General features: G+C 40.9%; 3 protein-coding genes across 3 annotated transcripts; 1 reads left to right on the top strand and 2 right to left on the bottom strand.

Moving 5' to 3' along the window:
• Positions 1-153: 153 nt before the first annotated feature.
• bckdha (branched chain keto acid dehydrogenase E1 subunit alpha) lies at positions 154-6,650 on the bottom strand. The gene is made up of 8 exons (XM_073484471.1): positions 6,367-6,650; positions 4,799-4,975; positions 4,602-4,688; positions 4,409-4,517; positions 3,050-3,211; positions 2,755-2,961; positions 2,526-2,667; positions 154-1,099 (listed from the first exon to the last, which is right to left on the bottom strand). The coding sequence occupies exons 1-8, from the start codon at positions 6,478-6,480 to the stop codon at positions 757-759; spliced, it is 1,341 nt and encodes a 446-aa protein (XP_073340572.1). The 5' UTR covers positions 6,481-6,650; the 3' UTR covers positions 154-756.
• Positions 6,651-9,802: 3,152 nt separating this feature from the next.
• exosc5 (exosome component 5) lies at positions 9,803-12,777 on the top strand. The gene is made up of 6 exons (XM_073484483.1): positions 9,803-9,927; positions 10,500-10,613; positions 11,184-11,305; positions 11,412-11,552; positions 12,120-12,209; positions 12,400-12,777. Exons 1-6 carry the CDS (start codon positions 9,828-9,830, stop codon positions 12,493-12,495), a joined length of 663 nt encoding a protein of 220 aa, XP_073340584.1. The 5' UTR covers positions 9,803-9,827; the 3' UTR covers positions 12,496-12,777.
• Positions 12,778-15,472: 2,695 nt separating this feature from the next.
• tmem91 (transmembrane protein 91) lies at positions 15,473-20,479 on the bottom strand. Its single transcript, XM_073481692.1, has 3 exons — positions 20,045-20,479; positions 16,509-16,655; positions 15,473-15,628 (listed from the first exon to the last, which is right to left on the bottom strand). The coding sequence occupies exons 1-3, from the start codon at positions 20,477-20,479 to the stop codon at positions 15,473-15,475; spliced, it is 738 nt and encodes a 245-aa protein (XP_073337793.1).
• Positions 20,480-24,143: the final 3,664 nt, after the last annotated feature.

Raw genomic sequence — 24,143 nt, 5'->3', positions numbered from 1 at the left:
AAACAAGTTCCCAGCTACTTCAGTTTTTTAGGAGAATGCTGCAACACTGTTTTGCTGTAAAGCTCCAGAAATGTTTTGTGGACGAACTAAAGAAAACTAATGACTTTTCATAGATAACGACTCGATAGATAATAATTCCACTAAGACAATTCAGTTGTTTCATAGTTTATTTTCCACAAAACACCAAACATGTAACATGAGATAGATGGGTGTACAGTTCTGGGGTTTAGAGTAGTGTGTAACAGCATACAAACCCATCTAAAATTTGGGTGTGCATACTAAAACTCATTAAAATAGCAAAGTTCTTTAAATCAGTCACCTCAGTTACACAAGGAAACCTGTTAAATACCATAACCACTGAAGAGGACAGTTTTAAGTAAGAAAACATACACAACAGAGGTTAATGTCCACCGCTTATTGCTTGATTTGTATTTCTTTTTCAAACGGCACCAGCAGTTTTGTGCTGCACTTCCAAAAAGAAGAACATTGGTTGATCATGTGGAGTTGTTACAACACAAAAGAGTGATTGAGCACTTACAGAGAGGAGCTTTACTACAGACTGTTACTCTATGAACTTAAGGCACCAAACCCAGAGGCATGAAGTACAATATTTTGTGAGCACAATCTTTCTCCTTTCCTTTCTGTTGTGACACGTCATATCAAAACTATATTTTTATGAATACAGTAAAAGTGTGCAACAGTCCCAGTCTCAACCCTCACCCACTTCCCACAACTCGTTCCATCCCGTCAGTGCAGTTATTTATCGTACAGGTCAAGTGGGTAGTGCTCTTTGTACTGCTGCACGTGCCTCCACAGGGATTCTCGCTGCTTGCTCAGGTGGGGCGTGTCCTCCTGGTAGACGTCAGTAAACATCAACTCAGGATTGGGCTTCAGGCGTTTCTCTGCCCTCTCGAAAGCCTCCATCACCATCTTCCGGGATTGCTTCCGCCAGGTCCTCTCATCGTCCTCGCTCCACCAGCCGCGGGCTGTCATGTAATGTCTCAGCCTGGAGATGGGATGGTCCTGCTTGTCCCAGTAGTTCACCTCGTCCACCGAACGGTAAGCTGAGCTGTCGTCACTGGTGCTGTGGTGGCCGATTCTGAGGAAAGACAACATAATCAGTTGGCTTTCCACAACATTTTAAAGACTAAATTTTCTACAACTCTTCATGAAATATTCCCTTGCAAAAAACAATTTTTTTTAGAAGTGCGACCCATTAGATCGACTTCTTCTTTTCAGACACATTAACCCCGACTTATAATTTAAAGTATGTATTCTTCCCAAATATGTACTTATATAATTTAGAGAGGGAAATCTTATGGATACTTTAAGTTCATGTATTATTTTGGTATAATTCACAGATCCACTCTTACCAACCAGTTATCTAATCTTTTATCTCCCCAAATATCTCACAAGTAAACAACTTATAGAACTCAAATGTTCTCATTTGGTTAAAATAAATATTTCCTGAGGTCCTAAAAGACATTAAATAAGGTTTTATATATGTTTTTCTTTGTACAACTCTAAGATTATTTTACATTATTGGGTTCTGATAATGAATAAGCCCTTTTGATCCTCTTTTCCTCTCCATGCAATTTACTTTCCATTGTTTTCTTTTTAATCTTGAAATTTTAACACCAACACTACTGCACACTCGCATGATCACTTTCTGTGGCGTTGACTCTGTTTTTATCCTTAGCTCTGTGTTTTAATTTGTAAATCTGTGTGTAAATTAGGGAAATATTTTATGTACGATGGCTGCACACCCTGATTACCTGATCATTGGCATGACTGTGTAATGATGAATAAATAGTTGTTTTGCTCCTTCTTTGTTCGGGTATTTGTTTCCTTGTTCTTAGTTTTTTTTTTTTTATCTCAGTTTTGGTTCCTCATCATTGAACTCTTGTTCCTGTGATTTTTTTTCTGGCCATTGTGGGATTGTGCGTGACCTTTTGAGACAATTAAAATCTGTTCTTGTGTTCAGGTTCTATTGTTCTTCTATTACTTCTGTTGTGCAATCCAGGAAATACATGAGGAAACACCTTTTTATTTGACAATTGAGTCACCTGCTCAAACCAATGTTTGTTCACGGGTTGAGGAGCATACTATTACTTATATAAATAAAGCTGTAAAAGCCTTTTGTGGCTCAAGCGGGAGTTGCGCTAAATCTGATTAATTGAACACCATTTAGGGTTGAATACAACAAGTACTTGGTTTTGACAAGGAAGAAGAAATGCAGGAAAAAAAAAAGAGACTATCGCTGGGTCTGCTGCATAGACTTTGATCCTTTTTCCTCTAGTGTCCATCACAAGTTCGACAATATTACAAGAGAGCAGTACTTAATCAGAAGTCACATTATTTTTATAGCTTTGTACATGTTTTTTAATTTTTTAATTCTTCTCCTTCACATCGGACTACAGAGGTTCTTCAATTTGACCCAACAGCAAAAATGATAAATCAGCTGTCAGTGTTAAAGTCACTCCATATGTCTGAAAATGCAGCAACAGCAGACAACATCAACTAACCTGTAGGTCATTGCCTCAATGAGGAAGGGCTGGTTCTCAGCCACAGCCCTGCGGCGCGCCTCCTTTGTGGCATTGTACACAGCAAACACATCATTACCATCGACACGGATGGACAACATACCGTAACCCGGACCACGAGCAGCTGTTTAATCAGAGAAAGAGTAAAACGTGTTCATCAGAGCAGCTGAGGATTTCAAATCAGACACATGAACACAACAAGGCTTCCTACCAATTCCGTCGCCTCTGTACTGTTCGTTGGTGGGGGTAGAGATGGCATAGCCGTTGTTACGACAGAAGAATATCAGTGGGCACTCGAGGGTGGCAGAGAAGTTGAAGCCGGCGTGTGCGTCCCCTTCGCTGGCTGCTCCCTCTCCGAAATAACAGATTACAGCACGGTTCATGTTTTCTCTCTTGAGGGCATATGCAGCTCCAGCCGCTGAAACAGACGCATCAGGCATGAATACACATTTACAGGTGTGTGTATGTACTTAAAGGAAATGTTAACACACAGGTGTACCGCTCACCCTGGGGAATCTGAGTGGCCAGAGGGGAGGAGATGGTGACAAAGTTCAGGTCTTTGGAGCCATAGTGGACAGGCATCTGCCGACCCTTGCCGAGGTCATCGGCGTTGGCGTAACACTGAGCCATGAACAAATCCAGGGGAAAACCACGGTACATCAGCACTCCTGCAGGGCCGCACAGTAGTTATTACACTGTTACAAGGATTTCTAAATTGTTAAATTTTCAAAACTAGTTCTAAAATCAGATCACTACTCCAAGCATCACTGCTGGTAAAATAAATAATACAACAGCGTACTCTTCCTGATGTGATGCATATTTTTGAGGTGAGATCAAACAAATCTTTTAACAGTTGTCTTTCTGTTTTTAAAAAGAATTTGTAATTTTGTAAAGGATATGTTGTATATTTCTAGATGTATTTCATGTTTATTGTTTAATGATAGAGCTAAGTGCTGTATCGTAGGCAACTGGACTTTCAGTTTCTTGAAGACGTTTCACTTCTCATCCAAGAGGCTTCCTCAGTTCTAACTAACTGGAGGGGAGCTGCAGGCTTTTAAACTGTGTGGGAGTGTCCTTACAGAGTCGTTAAGGACACGTGTGAGCTCTGAGCTTCAGAGTCATTAGGGCCACTTGTGGGTCGTTGACCCAACCGGCCTTCATGTGGGTTGCTAAGGCTAAGTGGGCCCAGGTGTTTGCTGCCGTTTCTACAAAATGTGATGTACAAATAAAGACTGTCTTACTGATTTTTCTGAATGACTAAGCAACTGAATAATTGATGCAATTCGACAATAGTTGTGTGGCAAGCATGTTATGTTATTCACTGACTGACTAAAATATTGTTTGCCTCAAATATCATTAGTCACATAGTTATTGTGCACCAAAGTGAGCACTGACACACAAATAATAATGCCTAACGAGCTTGGAGTGGAGATGTGGTACTTGTCAGAATATCATTACTATCTATTAAATGTTTAGTCTATGAAATGTCAGAAACATGGTGAAAAGTGCTCATCAAAATTTTCCAGAGCCCAAAATTATGTCTTCAAATTGCGTGTTTTGTCCAACCAACAGTCCAAAACCCAAAGACACTTCATTTAGTATAATAAAGGCAGCAAATTCTCACATTTAAGTTCCTGGAACCAGCAAAAGTTTGACATTTCTGCTGGAAAAATGACTGAGACAATTTATCGATTATCATAACAGCTGTCAAATTAGCACCAAGGTAATTATCATGACCAGCTGTGAATACAAATTAGATGTAAAAATATAAGTTAAAGTAAGTAAATTCCTTGGATCACTATCAAAACTTTAAAAAAGGGAACTATTTTGGGACAATCTGACACCAAATCCTGTCTGATCCTCACCAGCTTCTCTGTATTGACCGAACACCATGTCACTTGGGTCAAGAGCAGCAGCACTGCCGATGTGCGTCCCCTCCTCGCCGTAGTTGGTCATGTAGAATGAGATCCGACCCTGTGACGGAGATAATTAACACTTTGTTATAAGCTTCTTCAGCTGCTCTAAGGTTACACCAGGAAAGGACTAAAGGTCATGTACCTGTCTCTGAGACTCATAAAGAATGCGGTCCATTGTGTTCAGCATGGTCATCTTTTGATAGAAGTTCAAAACCGTCTCTTTGGAGAGCTGAGCAGAAAGCAAAATAAACAACCAACCAACAAATGAATGTGGCATAACTGATATGGGGAACAAAGTTCCACTATAAATAACCAGCAGAGCAGACAGGCTGACTGTACCTGAGGGTCTTGAGAGGGGTTGATGATGTTGCCCTGCCTGTCCATCACCCGGTACACTGGGATCCCAGAGATGACATTGGGCTGGATGAACTCAAGATGATCCACAAACTCAGCTGAGGCTCCAGGGAACTGTGGCTTTTCCAGTGTTGAGTCAAAGGGCTGCTGCTGCTGCACGGCCTGACAGATTGAATACAAGCATTATTTATTAACAACACCAGTGTGGCTGTGGCAAAGAAGGGCCCTCTCTAAAACTGACAACACAAAGGACGATCCATCTTTCTCTCGATAATGACATCCAAAGAAAACAACTCAGCAGGGGCTGTGATCAGACTGAATGGAAAACTGAGTTTCTGCATGATCTCATATTACGAAAAGGTGATTTTACTGGAATATGGCCAAATTTCATGTTTTAAAAAACAGTTGAAATTATAATTTTGTAAATTACAGATAATGTGATCTATGATTTAACATGTTTAAACATTTAAAATGATGATGGGATGTTGTCTTTATTTCACACTAATACTGTATTTTTAAGAATATACAATAAATGTATAAAATGAATGTATTGTTTCTTTAATAGCAGGAAATTATCCAAGGTGTGGTCTAGTGACAGCTTTACTTCAGAAAAATACTGACAATTTCACAGACAAATCATAAATACAACTATTTTCAAGTATCATCTTGTTTATTGTTTGGTTTTCTGATGCTGTCCCTTTCACATGTGCTACTTTTTAAGCATCCACTGCACCACACTCAATGACTGAGGAAGTTTAATATTAATGTTAGCATTTTTATTTCTTTACAGTATGGAAGTGGTTTACTGGTTTAATTTTAATATTGAAATGTCTTTTGTCAGGTCAAAATACATTTATTTACAAAACCACATTGGCAGATTAATAACACATGTACCCTCGCACTGTGACATTAAAGTTATGACATGATACATTTGTAGGAATACGAAATATATGGATAATAAAGTGAAAAATATTTCATTTCTAAACGATTTGCCATAATTACCATCGCTTTAAAAGGATTAATTTTAGTGACACACATCCAGCACAGAGGCTGACAGTTCACTAAGATCAATTATTAGTTTTAATGCTACTTTTTCTCGACATCACGTTTGTTTTTGTAAAAGATTTCTTAAAGTCAGGTTGAACTTGAAGGCGGAAGTGTCCTCCTCACGCCCCTTCGTTCGACCAATGGGAATGCAGCTCGCGTTAGCTTTAGCTGGTTAGCTAGCTAGCTACCTGAGCTTCAGAGACACAACAACAAACAAACACAAGGTTCACCTGTGCCAGTTGAGTTGCTAATTGCATTTTCAGACATATTATGTTCACAAATATGTGGCACACATTCACGTCGATGTCATAAGGTGGCGTTGGAGAGCTGGGTTTAGAGCAAAGGTTACGTTAGTTCCTGCAAGGTTGTCAGCTAAGCTAAGCTAAGCTAGCTGCTAGCACAATCCATCTTCTCCCAACAACCCTGTGCGACCGTCTGTGTCATTTAGCTAAAGCTAAATGTAGCACAACAATAACTTGAGAGCAATGTTGCACATCTGAACTCACGCCGACTCTGAAGGCTCTGTGTTGAAGCAGCCTCGACGCCTTCAGTCCTGCCGTCCGACGAGCAGCATGGAAACACACTCCATACATTTTGTTCATGCTCCTCACAGCCGCCATCGGGACAGTCCGCAGTCGTCTGAGTTGACCGGCCCAGAGCTAGCTCGACGGGATGGATACACTATCGCAGTAGATGTGTTTAAATTGTGCGACAAGGCCAGCCAAAGATCGCTTTTCAGTCCGCAGCAGCGCTCGCTAGGTCACAGCGGAATCAAGGCAACCAGCGCGATGACGACATCCGGTCAGACCTTCAAATTAAAACACACAGCGCACGCTTTGTTTAGCGAGGGAACCGATTTGAAAGGCTGTCTGTTTAGTCGTGTTTTAGTTTTTCATTTAAAAAGGCACAACGAAAGGTTAAGTGGCTCTTCATTTATAGGCTAAATATGAATCGCTATTTTATCATATTTGTCTTAAGTCCAGCTCCATTATAGCAGGTAAAGCACATCCTGACAGCTTGGAGTAATACTGTCAGATACTGTTCCCCCTCTGTTCAATATTAAAGGAGGCTCAGGCAAGCATTAAAGACTTTAATAACATTAAACAAAAAATAAATAGTGTATACTTACTTTTTAGAACATGCAATTATTATTCCAATTCAATAAATACACAATTAAATGGCAAAATGTGCAATATTTAACACATCAACAAAAACATCAAAATGAAACATTCAAAATCAAGGAAAAATGAACTGTCAATAGAAAATTTCTTACTGATACATGAACTTTAAGTTCCTTTCCTTCAGCATGCTGCACATACAAACTTGTCCTCTGTCTTTGGCTTTCCAACACATGCACGGTGGAACCACCGTCCACAGGCATCACAGCATATCTGTAATGCAAAAACATTTTAACACTGCATGAAATATTTAAAGAAAGCTTGGAAGCTTGTCTTTTCAGCATTAATAGTAGAGGAAACCAGGTGCATGTACAGTGAATTTGGTCAATATCACTCCTTGCAATAAGGACTTACAGGGTGCAGTCACTTTTCGGCAGGCCCTGCCGAAAAGTGACTGCACCCTGTAACTCTGGATTGGGAGGGGTTACATTCTCTGTCTTTTCAGCATTAATAGTAGAGGAAACCAGGTGCATGTACAGTGAATTTGGTCAATATCACTCCTTGCAATAAGGACTTACAGGGTGCAGTCACTTTTCGGCAGGGCCTGCCGAAAAGTGACTGCACCCTGTAACTCTGGATTGGGAGGGGTTACATTCTCTGTCTTTTCAGCATTAATAGTAGAGGAAACCAGGTGCATGTACAGTGAATTTGGTCAATATCACTTCTTGCAATAAGGACTTACAGGGTGCAGTCACTTTTCGGCAGGCCCTGCCGAAAAGTGACTGCACCCTGTAACTCTGGATTGGGAGGGGTTACATTCTCTGTCTTTTCAGCATTAATAGTAGAGGAAACCAGGTGCATGTACAGTGAATTTGGTCAATATCACTCCTTGCAATAAGGACTTACAGGGTGCAGTCACTTTCTGGCAGGCCCTGCCGAAAAGTGACTGCACCCTGTAACTCTGGATTGGGAGGGGTTACATTCTCTGTCTTTTCAGCATTAATAGTAGCGGAAACCAGGTGCATGTACAGTGAATTTGGTCAATATCACTCCTTGCAATAAGGACTTACAGGGTGCAGTCACTTTTCGGCAGGCCCTGCCGAAAAGTGACTGCCCCCTGTAACTCTGGATTGGGAGGGGTTACATTCTCTGTCTTTTCAGCATTAATAGTCGAGGAAACCAGGTGCATGTACAGTGAATTTGGTCAATATAACTCCTTGCAATCCAGAGTTACAGGGTGCAGTCACTTTTCGGCAGGGTCTGCCGAAAAGTGACTGCACCCTGTAACTCTGGATTGGGAGGGGTTACATTCTCTGTCTTTTCAGCATTAATAGTAGAGGAAACCAGGTGCATGTACAGTGAATTTGGTCAATATAACTCCTTGCAATAAGGACTTACAGGGTGCAGTCACTTTTCGGCAGGGCCTGCCGAAAAGTGACTGCACCCTGTAACTCTGGATTGGGAGGGGTTACATTCTCTATCTTTTCAGCATTAATAGTAGAGGAAACCAGGTGCATGTACAGTGAATTTGGTCAATATCACTCCTTGCAATCCAGAGTTACAGGGTGCAGTCACTTTTCGGCAGGGCCTGCCGAAAAGCGACTGCACCCTGTAACTCTGGATTGGGAGGGGTTACATTCTCTGTCTTTTCAGCATTAATAGTAGAGGAAACCAGGTGCATGTACAGTGAATTTGGTCAATAGCACTCCTTGCAATCCAGAGTTACAGGGTGCAGTCGTTTTTCGGCAGGGCCTGCCGAAAAGTGACTGCACCCTGTAACTCTGGATTGGGAGGGGTTACATTCTCTGTCTTTTCAGCATTAATAGTAGAGGAAACCAGGTGCATGTACAGTGAATTTGGTCAATATCACTCCTTGCAATCCAGAGTTACAGGGTGCAGTCACTTTTCGGCAGGGCCTGCCGAAAAGTGACTGCACCCTGTAACTCTGGATTGGGAGGGGTTACATTCTCTGTCTTTTCAGCATTAATAGTAGAGGAAACCAGGTGCATGTACAGTGAATTTGGTCAATATCACTCCTTGCAATCCAGAGTTACAGGGTGCAGTCGTTTTTCTGCAAGCAGTCTCTTCTCGGCACTACACCGGATCCGCCCGTCAGGCCACGCCTCCTCCCGGAAATGTTTTTTTCTTTGTTAAACTTTATTAACAACACAAACAAATTACAAATAACAGTAAATAGAGTATTGGTGGCGTAATTACTTTCAGCTGTCAGGAAGCACCCCCTGCTATTATGGACAACTTTAGGCATAGGTGACTCTCTGTGTTGAGCTGTGATTTCATGTGTGATTTTATGTTGTTATGTTACTGTTAACCCACATGCAACTGATAACATTAAAAAAATAAAAATACTCAGACCACATTTAGTACAAAAATGTTCGATGTCAAAAACTGCGATAAAAATACTAGATATTAATATTATTTTCAACTGTCACAGGGTTCAACATTAGTCCTGAAAATAACTACCACCACCTTATATTGTGTTCTTGAAGGTTAATGTCTTTCAACAACATGTCGATAAAGGTGAAAAAGTCGAGTCATGGAAGTTTGCTTATATTTCCGGTGAATACTTTCGAAATAAAGTTAACTAACTCACCCATCACAAAAAAATAAATAAAATAAAAATGTAACGATCATATAAATAGCTCTCCAGATCTCTGTGATTCCACTCTTATATAGATACTTACATCGATCATTTAAATTATTTAAAAGCGTCAGTAAGGGGATATTCAAGTTTTACCGCCTCGTTCTGATGTCATCAGGAAAGGCCTAGAATAGCAAAACATATTACGTCACTCTCCCGCGACGAACTAGTTTCCCACCGTGATAGCAGCATGATGGAGGTGTGCGGCTCTTCAAATGTTACTCTGAGAGAGTTTGGCTGTGAGCAGAGCTTACTGTCTCGACCTGACGGTTCAGCGTCCTTCATCCAAGGTAACGACACGTATCAAGTGTCTGAGCCGGCTGTGAGGCAGATAGGAGCCGGACTCAGGCTGTCGTTAGCCTATTTTATAGCGTACAGTCAGTCTGCCATTACCTTCCAACACAAAACACAGCAGCAGCAGCAGCAGCAGCTCTCTGATGAATTTGATTCGTTTAAATATCCAATAGTTTGTCATATGTTGTGTATTTCTGTAACTAGTTTTTACTTTACTGCAGATTAGATACTATCACTATTTGTCAAAGTAATAACAGTCTGCAGCCTTCAGACTCCATGCAAGAGAAGCTCATTAATCTAACATTTTAAAAAACATATGTGAAGTTGATGGCGTGTTTCCTCTCATTGTTTTTTTTCTGTACTTGCAAACAGCTGAGATGCTCCATCTGTAGTGGACACTTTAATGATGGCAGTTTCTATACTTTTCTCCCCTCAAGACTTCATATTTTTCTGTTATTGTCTGTATTCTGTTGTTTTTCAGTTGCACTTGGGGCAGATCATAATTTTCCCACGAGGATCAATAATGTACTGTCTGCTGAATAATGTCCTCTTTTGTTCTTATGTGAAGGAGACACCAGTGTGTTGGCTGGAGTGTACGGACCAGCCGAGGTCAAAGTCAGCAAGGAAATCTATGACCGGGCAACACTGGAGGTGCTGATTCAGCCCAAAGTGGGACTGCCCAGTGAGTGATAATCCAAAGAAATAACTCATTTCTCATCATGCAGCATGCATTTACTGGGAGTGTAATGCAGCCCCTGAAGTTTGTCCTAGTTCAGTGTGGGTGGTTTAAATCTTTCTTTTGTGTGGGCGATAATTTATTCTTTAATATTCGAGAATAGGGAGATACACAGGGAGATGGTCATATGCAACAACGTGCTATAAAATCATGTACAGAGATATTAGATTAGATTGATGTAATGCTGCAAACATGAAATATCTATATCTAATGGTCTTTTTGAGTATTTTACACAGCACAGGCAGGATGCTGTAGTTACAATGCAGTATTGAGATTAGGAAATATAAAATGTATATGAAAAAGTTTCTTGCAGTTCAGAAATGAAATGTTTCTCCAAGCTTATTTAAGGTACACTTGAGGTTTTTTGGAGGTCATCAACTGTTGATTTTAAAGCCTTTTCCAATTCTGCTGTCCAAAAGTTGTCATACCACAACACACCACAAGATGGAATAAGTGAGGCAGTTAGTTTCCAGTCTGAATCAAGTATGTATCCCAACTTTTTTATTTATTTTCCAGGTGTGCGGGAGCGATCACAAGAGCAATGTGTGCGAGAGACGTGTGAGGCATCCCTCCTCTTGTCACTTCATCCTCGCTCCTCTCTCACTCTTGTTCTTCAGGTGCTACATGATGATGGTTCAGTATCCTTCAGTCAAACTGCTGCTGTAAAGTTAATTTAAAATCTGCTTGTAGGACATTGAGATGTTGCCTTAGGTTGGTGGGTGTTCTTCCTTACCTGCTCCTCAGCTCTTATCCTGCTTTTTGAATGCTGCCTGTATGGCTCTGATGGATGCAGGCCTGCCCATGAGCTGCCTGTTCTGTGGAGTGACCTGTGCCATCGACGCAGACGGTCAGATCATCACAGACCCCACAGCAGCTCAGGAGAAGGTAAATCTGAGGCTCATGTGCTGTGTTGTGTTGTGTTAAACAACATCCCAAAGCTCTTTGATATTGACAAGAACAGCCTCAAGGGACAAAATAAATCACATATAGAACATTTTAATGGATCAGCTGAGAGGAGCCAGTCTCATAAATGCACTAAGTAATTTTACTCAAGGTAATGGTGTGTTTTATTTGATTGCAACACTATGAAGTTCACTTGGTCAAAACCTTGTATAACTCAACTAATAACGGTTCAGGCCTGTTTTATTTGTAGTTGGCAAGACACTTTGGGAAATGTAGAAGCCCAACTGAAAAAGAGTCAAACGAGGCAGATTCAGGGGAAAATGGGTACACCAGGATACACCATCATTTGCAAAGTCTCCCTTTAAAGCATTGTAACAGCATATTTTTAGCAGTGAATTTGTCACTTGTGGAAATGTCTTTGCATGACTTTTTCAAAATGTCTCTTGTGCATGCCCAAAAATATTTCAGTGTGCCTCCAGAACAGTCAGCGCTGTCATAATCCTCGCTGCGGTTGTTAAATTTGTTCTCGTCTGGTTCTGCTCTCACTAGGAAAGTCGAGCTTTGATGACATTTGCTATTGACAGTAAAGAATGCAGAGTGATGATGTCATCAACCAAAGGATCATTTTCAGTTCATGAGGTCAGTAAATGAATTAAGAAATGTTCTTGGTTTCCAGAAATGCTGCAACATTGCTAAATGTATTTCTTGTGTTCTTGCTAGTTTCTGTCATTATTGTGCTTTCTGTTAGCGATGTGCTTCTGGTCTGATGATGATTTTTCAGGCTCTATCTGAAGTGATATTACAGACACTGATTGTTGTTCTTCTACAGCTGCAGCAGTGTATAGCCGTCAGTCAGAAAGCATCAGAGAAGATCTTCCAGTTCTACAGAGACTCTGTCAGGCGGCGATACTCCAAAACCCTCTGATGAAGAAGCAGCTCTCTTTTCTAGCCTGTTTTTTTTTTAAAAACAATGTATACATGTACCGATAAAACATTTAGCGACTACTCTGGGCTACCTTTGCTTCGGTTCAGGCAGAACATTCGTGATTAAACGAAATGCAAAAAAAAAAAGAGGGAAAATGAATCAAACAAGTGCATTTATTTGGGATTCATTGATTCTTCTTTCAGTTTAATATTTACATGTAATACAAGGGTGTCAACTGGGAAATAATATCTCTTGTACTAATAAATCTCATTTGCCACAACCTTTGACTTTTAATTGACTCACTCATTTCGCTGTGCCCAGTTGTTATCTATAACGAGTGAGACAAATCATGACCGCATAATCAGTCCAGGTAATCCACAGTAAATGCTTCCATATAATAATGGTGGTAACTCAGCTGTAACAACAAAGGGTCACTGACAGAAGTGTCCGGTGGAGACGGGATGGTTCAGGATTGTCAGAACTGTACAACACGGTGTGTCGGTGCAGCTGTATCACAGCACATCAGCAGTGAGAGCTGACAGGGGTTAGACACTGACATATCACAGGTGTGTCTACAAATACCACGTACAGTGACCATAATCTATTATCAGCTTGATACAACACTGGGTTTGCAGCAAACAAAAGTATTTGAGTTATTTGAAGTTCAGCTGTGGATTCTATAAAAACTATACATCTAAATAGAAAATGTTCACTTTTTTTTACCTTAGTCATTTTTTAAAATATTTACTTGGAGTTCCCTTATTCACAGTTTTGTTAAATGGACTGTTCACCCCAAAATCAAAAATACATCATTTTCCTCCTATGTGTAGAGCTATTTATCCGTCTAGTATTGTGCCGAAAAATGTGTTTGAAGGACACGGCAGCAATGTGTCTTTCGAGAAATCATTTGACCCCCTCCACATGTAATATTAGATTTTTTTAACACCTGCATGTAAGAACTATTTTCTTTCCATATCATCACGCAGGAGGACACATGCATTTACTCATGGATGAGTCTCGGCTCTCGACAGCACAGGATGTCAAGAGACAAATAATGGCTTCCTCAGCTGAGCTGTAACGTTAGCTAGCTTAGGTAGCATAGTCACTCCGGCCACGTCATTGAGTAGAAGCACGCCTCCTTCTGCACAGTGACACAGTGACAAATATATTTTCATAGAAGGAAACTTGTTGTTTCATACAACTACTCACAACAAGGTCTGTTTATTATCTTGAGTGACCGGGTCATGATTTCTGGAGACACCACATGCCAAGTGCCATCTACTTCCATTATACTCAAGAAAGCAGACATCTCTACAGATGATATAAACTCATCCCGAAACTATCTAGCTGGACAAATTGCACTACAGGTATGAGGAAACATGCATTTTTGATTTTGGGGTGGACTGTCCCTTTAATGGCACATTTAAGCTCAAACCAATATGGCCAGAGTTTTTTTTCTTGTATCAAAGCTGTTTTTGCAATAATTGAGGACCAAATGAAGGAAGTGATTGAAGCTTGGAGCAGCTCGCCATGCAGGTTTCTCTTGTGACCCAAATGGAGATTTTTACTGAGTCATGCATCACATGGTTGAACGTCAGATGTCTGGTCAGGCTATTTTTTGCAACATTTTTACCAATTTGCTCATCTGAACAAAGTATTCGTTTATATAAGTTTAAGTAGACAGCATCAAAAGTTTGTCATACGGCAATAAGAAGCAAGTTCCTGAAGGATTTCATTCCTCTTTTCAGAGGAGAAAATAGCAGAATCTATATTTGGGGAGGGTGGAGTAGCAGTCTAGGTTGCTTCTATAAATGGAATAGCTAATAAAAGGATATAAATAAAAGGTTTTTTCTATATTTTTGGCACTTTTCCTTGCAGGTCTGCACCCCTCTGTCTATGTCATCATTTCGTAGCACTGTATAGAAGCAGCGCCTTTATTTCTATATCTAGAGCCAGCGTCTCACATCACGACCCTGCATCTCATTAAAAACTCATGAACTCATCATTTATATTTATTTTCTTATATAATGGCACTAACGTATTTTTCATTTAGTTTTTTTGTGTATTTCTACATAAAGATACTTGGCATAAACAAAGCAGAATCAGTCTTCTCTGCAGGTAAACAATGAGTGATGCTGAATGTGAAGTCAGGACGGGTTGATCGATGTACATGTGTAGTGTTTCCCTGTGGGTCCCTCCTCTCTCCGGCCAGAGGAGTAGCAAGAAATTCTGGGTTATTGCTTCTGGCTCCTCATGTATGTTTTTTAAAAAATAAAGTTCTGGGGCTCTGAAACGATCACCAGCTTTCACCCCGCCAGCGACAGCGCTCGCTCAGGCCCTCCCACAGCAAGCTCCATCAGGATTTCGCTGCTGCTGCTGCTTCGTCCTTGCCGTGACCTTCTCATAAATCTGTAGAATCCATCGCCGTGTACTGCCCTCCACTTTGCTCCTCCCCGGCAGACATGGACACAAGTCCCCTCTCTTCTCTTTCTGCTTCTCATTATTCGTCCACTGTTATTGTGACAGTGATATCTACAGTGCTGTGATAACATCTGCATTTGTTGTCACAGTTTTTCTCTTACTACAGTAACGATTAACATGTGATGACGGCCACAGCACATATGTAATGGATGACAGGTAACGTAAGTCCACTGACAGAAAAAAAATCCCATTTGCAGACTTAATCTTCTATATGAAGTGATATTGTATAACTTCTTTTTCAATTCTTCTTCTTCACGTGCCAGGAATGTCCTCTGAGCTGAATTATGTCCTAATCCGATTAGATGTGATAATGATCTACACACCAGCATTGTCCATTCTCTGCTGTTCCAGCTTGGTGTAGAAGATAAGACATGAGTGCAGACAGGACAAAGACTGTGATTATTTTACATTTACAGGTGATATGTTGACATGAAATGTGTGAGAGATCTGTTTTTGTGTGTGTGTGTGTGTGTGTATCCGTGTGCAAGAATTGCTTTTATGGTGGTTTTCCAGACAGGTAGGAGATCAACGCGGCGATGGCACAGATGTACGTTATGATCCCAAACACAATGGAGAGCACTGAGAGCCACAGAGCCTGGCGAGATGCTGCGTTCGCCCCCTGAAAATCCCCCTGAGCCGATGCCTTGTTGGTCTGGAGGAGAGAGGAGAGCGAGATAAGGATTAAAAAGAGGAGAGAAGGGCATTCGTCATCATTTGTCAACGTCCTCCTTGGCCTCCACTTTCCTCTTCCACTCATTCGAATCACAAGCTAAGCCCATATTATGTTCCATCTCTGAATCACACCCGCCGTTTGTGCCTCATTCATCACTTTCTCCTCCTTCCTCCCTCCCTCCCCTCTAGCCCTTGTCTTTGACTCTGACCCCTGTTTTAGGTAGCACTCAACAATATTGGAAATCTATCACCTTGGGGCGTCTTGTTATGACTCTAATTAAACCTTAATGAAGGCCATTGATCTGATCAAAAGGCCTTTGCAGCTTGCTGCCACTTAGCTTTGCAAAAGCGTTAATGGGATTTTTTCCCTGCACTGCTGGAAGGATGCCTATATAAACTAGGGGCCTCTGGCGACTAGAGATAGAGGTGTTGGGGGATTTTCAACGCTGCCAGTTGTAATAGTGACTGATGAGATAGTTTGTGCAGGGATGTTGTTCCCTTCTCCCTTTAACCTGCTCCATATTTACACCTACTTTGTCTTGGAGGAGACGAATCATCTCAGCTATCAAATTACTGTAAACTCTGCACAAGTGACTGTTACAGAGGACTGAATGAATTTTACATTCCTCCTTTAGATTTAGATTTAGATTGTTGAGCTCTTTGCTGTTTCAAAGCTCTTGTGGTATAATCCTGCAAATCTAGGTGTAATCCCTCCTGTCTAAACTCTAAGACACTGGACCTGTTGGTAGTCCACACACACTGCGCAGGGTACAAAATCACCCTTGGCTGTGAACTACAGTGCCAGGTTGTATCTTGTCAGCTGTGTGTGTGTGTGTGTGTCTGTCTGTCTGTGTGTTTACCTTCTGTGAGAGGTAGAAGGCAGCGATGCCCAGGGGCCAGAAGCAGCAGAGCATGGAGAAAAAGGCCAGGCCCAGGTAGTCCTGAGGGATCATCAGAGGGAAGTTGCTCTCGCTGTCTGTATCACTGAAGTCATCAATGGATGAGTCCTGGGATTCAAACAGAGTGCACCTTAGGTTGAGTTCAGGTTAAAGGGCCTGGAAGTTAAGAAAGCTTCTAACAGTATCCGTCCATGCAGATAGTTTTAGTTTTGTTTGCTCAGCTTTTGTCGTTGAGGTTTCCGCCTCTCCTCGGACAGGGACTTCATGTTGTGTTCATGTATATCTTGTAAATTCAGAAATCTATACCTTAATGGCCATGAAAGCTTGTTCGAAACTGGGAAGTTTAGATTTGTTTTCTTATTTTCCTTCGTTGAAATACATAGAGCATATGGGCCTACGTACTGTAGGTCATTGTTTTCTTGTTCTTTTTCTGCAGCACTTTTAATATTTAGTTGCTTAAATAATAACAATTTCCCATTCATTTTCTATTTACGGTTTCTATTAAAAAATTAGAAGCAAACCATATTCTTTAAGTAGTAGTAGTGCATCATTTTTTTATAATTAAATACAAAAGATGTGAGTCATTCATTCAGGTGATTATTTTGACAGTATTGAGTATTCTTTTATCAAACATGCATAGATAATATGCTTTAAAGGTGCAGTTTGTAGTATTTAGAGGGATATTTAGCCAGAAATGCGATTAAATAGTTGTAATCCTGTTTCCATAAGTGTATAATCACCTGAACTAAATATAATTGTGTTTTCGTTACCTTAAAATGAGCCTTTAATATCTACAGAGGGGTGGGTCCTCTTTCAAAGGGTCCGCCATGTTTCTACAGTGGCCCAGAACGGACAAACCATACACTGGCTCCAGAGAGGGCCTTTTTCATTGTTCGTGTTTTCAGTGGCCACCAATGTTTCTCCACTTGGTGAGACGTGGGGCGTTCAGTTTCATCCACAAACTCACCGGCTGATGCCATTAAATTCTACACACTTGTCCTTTAAAAGCTGTATTGAACATACGCAGATAATATGCTTTTACATAACTCAATTTTGCTTTTCTGTTATGCTGTGTTCATGTCCTCCACAACAACTGTAAAACTTTGCTGGTGCCTGTAAAATAATGTGACTGAATGGGGTTAGTCTGGATGTGCACTAGCTCTCCTGACCGCGGGCGATTCATGACTCACGCATCTTTTTGTAACAGCTGCATATTCAATCTGACTTCCTCTCTCACTCCGACCCTGTCACGTTACGCTGCTTGTTTTATTTTCTGCGTGAAATAATTGTGCATTTTCCAAACATGCTCCTGTAACATTTGAGCCGATGCTTCATACACCAGCACCCTTTTCAAAAAAGCTTTTCTATCTTTGCTTTTAAACACTGATGAAGATCAAACGGGGATAAATCAGAGAACATATAACTCACAGTACTTGAAAGATTAGTTCACAAGGTTATTTAAATTCTAGTGTTGCGATTGGTTTGTCCTGGTTTGGTTTGTCCTGTCTAGAATTATTCTCATATTTCAGGAGTGATCGTCCTGGAGCATTCTGGATGACACAAAGCTGTTTTGATGCTGTGTTAATTTTGTTAAAGAAAAATGTTTGTCAGTGACCTTTTTTCCTTCCCTTCCTCAAGCTAAATATAGATTCTTTTACGAGATGAGACAGGACTTGAATATTAGTGGTGGACTATTTTTACATTTTTCCCCCAATTGTGGGTCTAGTCAGTCTGTCAAAATATGAACAATACATCCCCGTCATTTGATTGACATGTGCAGATTTCGAGGAATCCCAGGTAAGGCCGTCCTAAACCGACAGCGAGTTATTGACAACAACACGATGGCCCTAACGGAAAACACAATGCACGGTAGAAAAGGGAGACTAAGAGATGCCTTGCCGCTAAAAATTAAGTGTAACGTCAGTTTGTTAACTTCAAAGGTTGTAAAAAATGCAAAGCTTCACAGTTAATGTGATAAACCTTTTGGTCGGACAAGTGAAAGAACATTTTGCCTAAAACTGTACTCAAAAGAAGGATAAAAATGACTAAAATGTTACAGAAACAACTAATTATTTTTGTCTAAAGAATAAATCTAAAATAGCTGCCAAAATTAATTCTGTTCTGATGATGAAAACATGCAGGGAAATCTCAAATTGAGCCAAAAACCAGATAGATACCATGCTCATGTCTACAGTAACTCAGGGCACTCCTAGGGTCATCTCTCCTGCTCTGGCATCATATGTACTGATCAGCCCTGCGGTGAAAATTCAGCATGAAGCGATGAAGGAGTTTTGGGGGCCAGTTTGAGTCCTTTAACTGAGTGTTTGAAGTGGAACAAAGGAGAAGGAGATGTTGTGCTGCTCCTCTTTGAGGTCACTGCGAGGTTTTATTCCCACAGGCCTGCCTGCGCCTTTGCATCACTGCACGACTGCCAGCATCCCGAATGAGCTTGAAAAAAAAAGTTATTTCGTGTGCTGTTCTTTTGTCCTTGTGGAGCAAACTCTTAACCTAAACTTTGCTGCAGCCAACTGCTCTTAATTTTAATGGTGTGTGCAGTGTACAGTGTGTTTGTCCACTCGCTCGTGTTCTTAATCAAAGTAATAGTCGTTAAACAGCCTCCAGCCTTTTAGTTCACAGTGGGTAATTGGACCTTTTGAATTAACCTTGCTGAGAGACTTTTCATAATAATTTAAACAACCAGCAGCTACTCTTTTTTATGACATATAATTTCTCATGTTGACTCCCAAAGCATCACATGACCACTGTAAGAGTCTTAAAGCTAATTTACATTCACTCCAGGGTGGGCTTTGCTCAGTGATCTATGAAATAGAACTGGCATCCTCCATCGCGACTGTAGTGTCATTACCTGCACCGAAGCAGGAGAGGAGCTTTATGTAATCTGGCTTTTTGACAGTAAGCATTCAATTGCTACCTACCCTGAGATGCATTGCTCATATGTCTATTTTTAAGTTCCTCTTTGGTGCCCAGAATCTGTACTCAGATTATGAGAGTCTCTCTCTGAGCAACAACGGTAATTTGGTAGGAATTAGATGATTATTTATGTGTAGAGGTGACACAGTTAGTAAATTCTTTGATTAGTTATTAGACAGAAAATTAATCTGCAGCTATTTTGATGATTGATTCGTCGTTGAAGTTCTTCATCAGACAATAATGCTGACTATTCTGTTTCTCCAGTGTGAGGCTTTGCTGCTTTTCTCTGTTTTATATCATTGTAAACTGAGAAACTTTGGGTTTGGACGGTTGGATGGACAAAACATTTAAAGATGCCCTCTTGGACTGTGAGACATTGTACTATTAACTATATATTTTCTGATGCTTAAAAGTCTATTTTGGAGGAAATGGCCGAACGTAGCTCCAAATATATATAGGGGGCAACATAACTGCTAACTATTTAGTTTAAAATGAATGCTTGATTTTTCAATTCAGAATTCAAACACACAAACTCAGCTGTCAGTATGTGATAATAAATGTCTTACGTCCGAGTCAGGGAGCAGGTCATCCTCATCATCCATACTGTAGGACACACTGTGGAAGTCCTGTGCCTCGGCCAGCAGCTTCCTCTCCAGCGTTGAGCCGGGCCGAATGTCCACAAAGGTGGTCTCCAAGTAGTCTTTGCTGAGCAGGGAGTCTGCGTGGCCCCAGATGGGGGCCGGTGGGTAAAATGACTCCAGTGTGCGGGGTAAGGAACAAGGGTCCAGTAGCTGCTGCTGCTGAAGCTCAGGAGGATGTCCACAGTAGCTCCTCCACGCTAAAGGAGGGTAGGCCCTGTCCTCCTCACACTTAACCAAGATGCCTTTGTACATCCCACCAGGGGCCTGTCCAGTCCCGGGTCCCAGTCCCTGCCCTGATGCCCGGCTGTTATTGTCGCTTTCTCCCAGAAGAGGGTGCTCCAGTTCATCTAGATTCTCCATCCCTCTCTTTTAATACCAACCACACAAGAGGCCACCGCATCAACAACCAAATGTAATCTACAAATCAGTCTGCAAAGCGTCTCCCTGAAGAGTGTCCGATGGGTTTATGCAAAGGCAGCTGCTTTGCTGGTTTTAGTGTTTCAGTGGTAATCCATCTTTGATCCTATTCTTTAATTTTTCTCTTATTTGTCCAGAGGCCAACAATACATGCCAGGTTTAGGACAGAGTGAAATATCCGTAATGCACCAGCGTGTGCTATGTGATGTACTGAAGTTGCGTTGAGGGATTCAAGTTCTTCTTCTCCTCACATGTCATAAGCTATTTGTTTCAGGGCTTGATGGCTCAGGGTTTGCCCCATGTCTTCCATTTCACATGATTGAGTGTGTCAGTGTTCATGAATATGCTAACGCGACTACTTTCTCTCTCATACAATATGGAAATGTCAATTCGGATGATGGAGGACCTTGATTAGTCCCAGACAGGCTAATGAAAATACTGGGCAATAGGATTTCACTGTGATTTGCCCTCAGGAACTCTTGCATGAAAATATGAAGTCTTAATCTAAGCACAGTGTCATAGTTTTAGTGTGACAGCACTGGACGTCAATCTCTCCCTTGGAAATGGGTGATGACTTAAATGATTGTAAAGAGAGTAGCAAAATAGATTTCAAGCTGTCATGACATGCAGCTGCATGTTTGTTCCTCTGCAGGAGTCTGAAAAAAGTGCACTCCCACAGTTTTATGAAAAGAGGCCAAAGGCAGCAGGCCTTCAGATGACTGGACTGATGCACAGTGGGTTGTTTTGAAGCTTGAATATGCACGACCTCCAGCAGCAGTCAAACTAGTGGCGCAATGAACGGATTGGGGCCATATTTGAGGGCAGTTAATCTGTAAAAGCAACAAGGCTCCAGAAATAGAATCCTATGTTGCACATCCGCAGGTCAGCCGGCCTGACAACATGCCTGCTCCTCTGTTGTTGCTGCAGGAAGTGATAATGACGAAATCAAAGTCCTCCGGTGTTGATTTATGGCTGTGGGTTTGCTGCTTGCCCTGGCAGCGCTCCTTTAGGACATTTATTTTTAATGTCCACCTCAAGAGGGTTGCCGTCAGGACAGACGAGGACTTGGGCAGCTTTCTATCCAGCTCTCCGATGAGGACGAGGATGTCTGTTAAGAGAAGGACAAGGTCACACAAAATATTTAGACTTTACAGCTCAACTCTGATTCTCTGCACACAGCATCCTGTTACTGAGGCTCCAGTTTAAGAGTCTTTCCTCACACATACACACAGCTAGGGCTACATGGCTAAACCCCAACCCCCCAAAAACGTCAGTGCAGCATTAAGTGCTACTGAAGTGTCCATTCAGTCCACATCAACTCTGACCTTTGTCACAGCGTTACTGTCCTCAGAACCAGCTGTCCTTTCCGCCAGGACAGCTCCTGTTGACAGTGACCGGACAAATTGTCTTAAAGAGACTGATTAATATCAGAAATTCTGCGAATTAAAATAGTTTTAAAGAGGTCTACATGAGCTTTATAGAGAGGGAAAATGGCATTGTGTTTATTTAATTACTCATTTATTTCTGCCACCCATCATAGCTTCAAATCCCCAAAGTGAAGCCAGGAATTTCATTGTGAAACTGGGCCTTGACTGATCACTAAAGATATAAGTTCACAATGTATACCGCAGCAGATTAGTGTGATTTGAAAGGCTGCCTATGGAGATTAGATTTCCCAAAAGCACACCTGAGAAAAAAAGGACCTCCAGAAAATGCAGCAGAAACAGTTCAGACAACTCATGATTTGCTCTTTACCCTAACATTAACCTAAGCATAGAACTATAAACAAAGAATCAATCCAAAAATAAATGATTAACCTTGCAGGGACCAGCTTTTTGGAAAGGTGAGTTCCCATAATGTCACTATGTGAACAGCCACGATCTGATATCGCCGTGTTGGTGCGGCTGCTGGAAAATTATAATTGATGTTGCTCCAGGACCATTATTGTACTGACATATTAAAATTTTTAAAGTTTATTAAAAGTTATCCTGTCTAACACGTGGTTAACGTTGTGAAATGTTCTATTTTAACCCAACACCATCTTTTCCTAAACCTAACCAATCATTTTTGTTGACTTAACGTCACCAAAGTGTGACAGAAAACTGAAAAAAGGGAATAATGAGTAAACAGTATACACAATCCGTATAGCCACATATATAGCTACATACCATGGCTTGCTCCAAATGTGGATATCAGATAAACCATGTGAACAGACTCCCCAAAACATGGTTAAAACAAGTTAAAACTGTCTTTAAAAAGGCCTCAATGTACTGCCTTTTAGTATGTGAAATGATAACTCGACTTTGGCTTCACACCAGTTTCCTGATGACTGTCTTTATAAAATCTATCAAAACTGAATAATTAATTCAGACTAATACAGTTAATCTGACAGAGCTTTAAAATGTGTTTATCTTAATTCAGCTAAATTAAAACCTCAATACTCTTCTGTTTCTCCTCTAACCACTGGAATCCACATACTCACTGCACACCCCAAAAGCAGCCTGGGGCTCTGATGATAATTCCTTTTTTTACATTAATTAATTATTGTGAAAGCTATCTACCACTGATCCCACAATATGATATATTAATTCACTGCAAAGAAACTTTATACAATGCAAACCTTCAAACTATACTGGTAGAATTGGCTTATTATTTATCGAGCAAAAGCTGAGAACAAATTACAGAGAAACAACATCACAGCATGACTAGTAATTTTACATACAATAGTCATTGCGCACACAGACACACTTATGAAAAAACACAAATATCATCAAAAATATCAGTAAGCCGGCCTTTAAAATCCTTCAGAGGAAAGAGCGTCTCTAAATTCATATTGTTTTGTTGTTCATTCCAACAGTACAGGTAAATAAATAATAAGGTAGAGTGTAGTAAAGTCAGTACCAGTGTTAGTGTGCCTGAGGTGTGGCAGCTGCCTGGCACACAGCTCGGTGTGTTTCACAGGAAGGCCCGTCCCTGAAAACTGCTAACTCAGCACTATATCTCCAATCAATACACATGCATTCAGCTCAAGGCAGGCAGAGAAACGGGACATGGGACACACTGTAACTCTGCATATGATCAGCTGCTGCAGTGTTGAAAAACTGGCCTGAGCATTACTGATACCCAAACTTAAGACTCAAGTGTTTTGGTAGCCAAGGTACAATTAACAGCTTTTAAAATTGACAGATGCTATTTTTATCATGTAAAATGTAACCTCAACACAGGTCATTTATTTTTTTTTCTCCATTCTAGTTGCTGAGAGACCTTGACAATAAGAGCCAAATATGAATCCATTCTTATTTTTAAAGTGGAAAATATAAGAAAGCGCTTTGGGTCGATGGATCGTCTGTCGCTGCTGATTAGCGTAGGTGAACTATTGAGTCCACACAAGGCAGGCTGAGCTGGGAACTGAACTGGGACACTCACGTGTTTATTCTTATTTGAAAAACGTACTTTTTCTGAAAACATCAACATTGAGTTTTAGTGAGGGCAATAAAAATAAAGCCTTTTGTGATATTTTGACTTCAGCTGAAAACAGACACGTTCAGGGGCAGTTGTCACTCTAACTTTGTTGTCACAACACATTGATTTGATCGACGTTTCAGTG

Source organism: Pagrus major, chromosome 2 (genome assembly GCF_040436345.1).
Source record: "Pagrus major chromosome 2, Pma_NU_1.0".
NCBI classification, from domain to species: domain Eukaryota; kingdom Metazoa; phylum Chordata; class Actinopteri; order Spariformes; family Sparidae; genus Pagrus; species Pagrus major.
Note: the sequence above shows the minus strand (reverse complement) of the source record. Positions and strands in the feature narration are given on the sequence as shown.

Coding starts and splice junctions, on each gene's coding strand:
- bckdha (XM_073484471.1), bottom strand. CDS start 6,480: ATGGCGGCTGTGAGGAGCATGAACAAAATGTATGGAGTGTGTTTCCAT. Junction 4,518..4,601: donor TTTATGAGTCTCAGAGACAG/GTACATGACCTT, acceptor TCTCCGTCACAG/GGTCGGATCTCATTCTACAT. Junction 3,212..4,408: donor CGGTCAATACAGAGAAGCTG/GTGAGGATCAGA, acceptor GCGGCCCTGCAG/GAGTGCTGATGTACCGTGGT.
- exosc5 (XM_073484483.1), top strand. CDS start 9,828: ATGATGGAGGTGTGCGGCTCTTCAAATGTTACTCTGAGAGAGTTTGGC. Junction 9,928..10,499: donor TTCAGCGTCCTTCATCCAAG/GTAACGACACGT, acceptor TCTTATGTGAAG/GAGACACCAGTGTGTTGGCT. Junction 11,306..11,411: donor TGCTACATGATGATGGTTCA/GTATCCTTCAGT, acceptor CCTGCTCCTCAG/CTCTTATCCTGCTTTTTGAA.
- tmem91 (XM_073481692.1), bottom strand. CDS start 20,479: ATGGAGAATCTAGATGAACTGGAGCACCCTCTTCTGGGAGAAAGCGAC. Junction 16,656..20,044: donor ACCTGCTCCCTGACTCGGAC/GTAAGACATTTA, acceptor TTTGAATCCCAG/GACTCATCCATTGATGACTT. Junction 15,629..16,508: donor CCTTCTACCTCTCACAGAAG/GTAAACACACAG, acceptor TCTCTCCTCCAG/ACCAACAAGGCATCGGCTCA.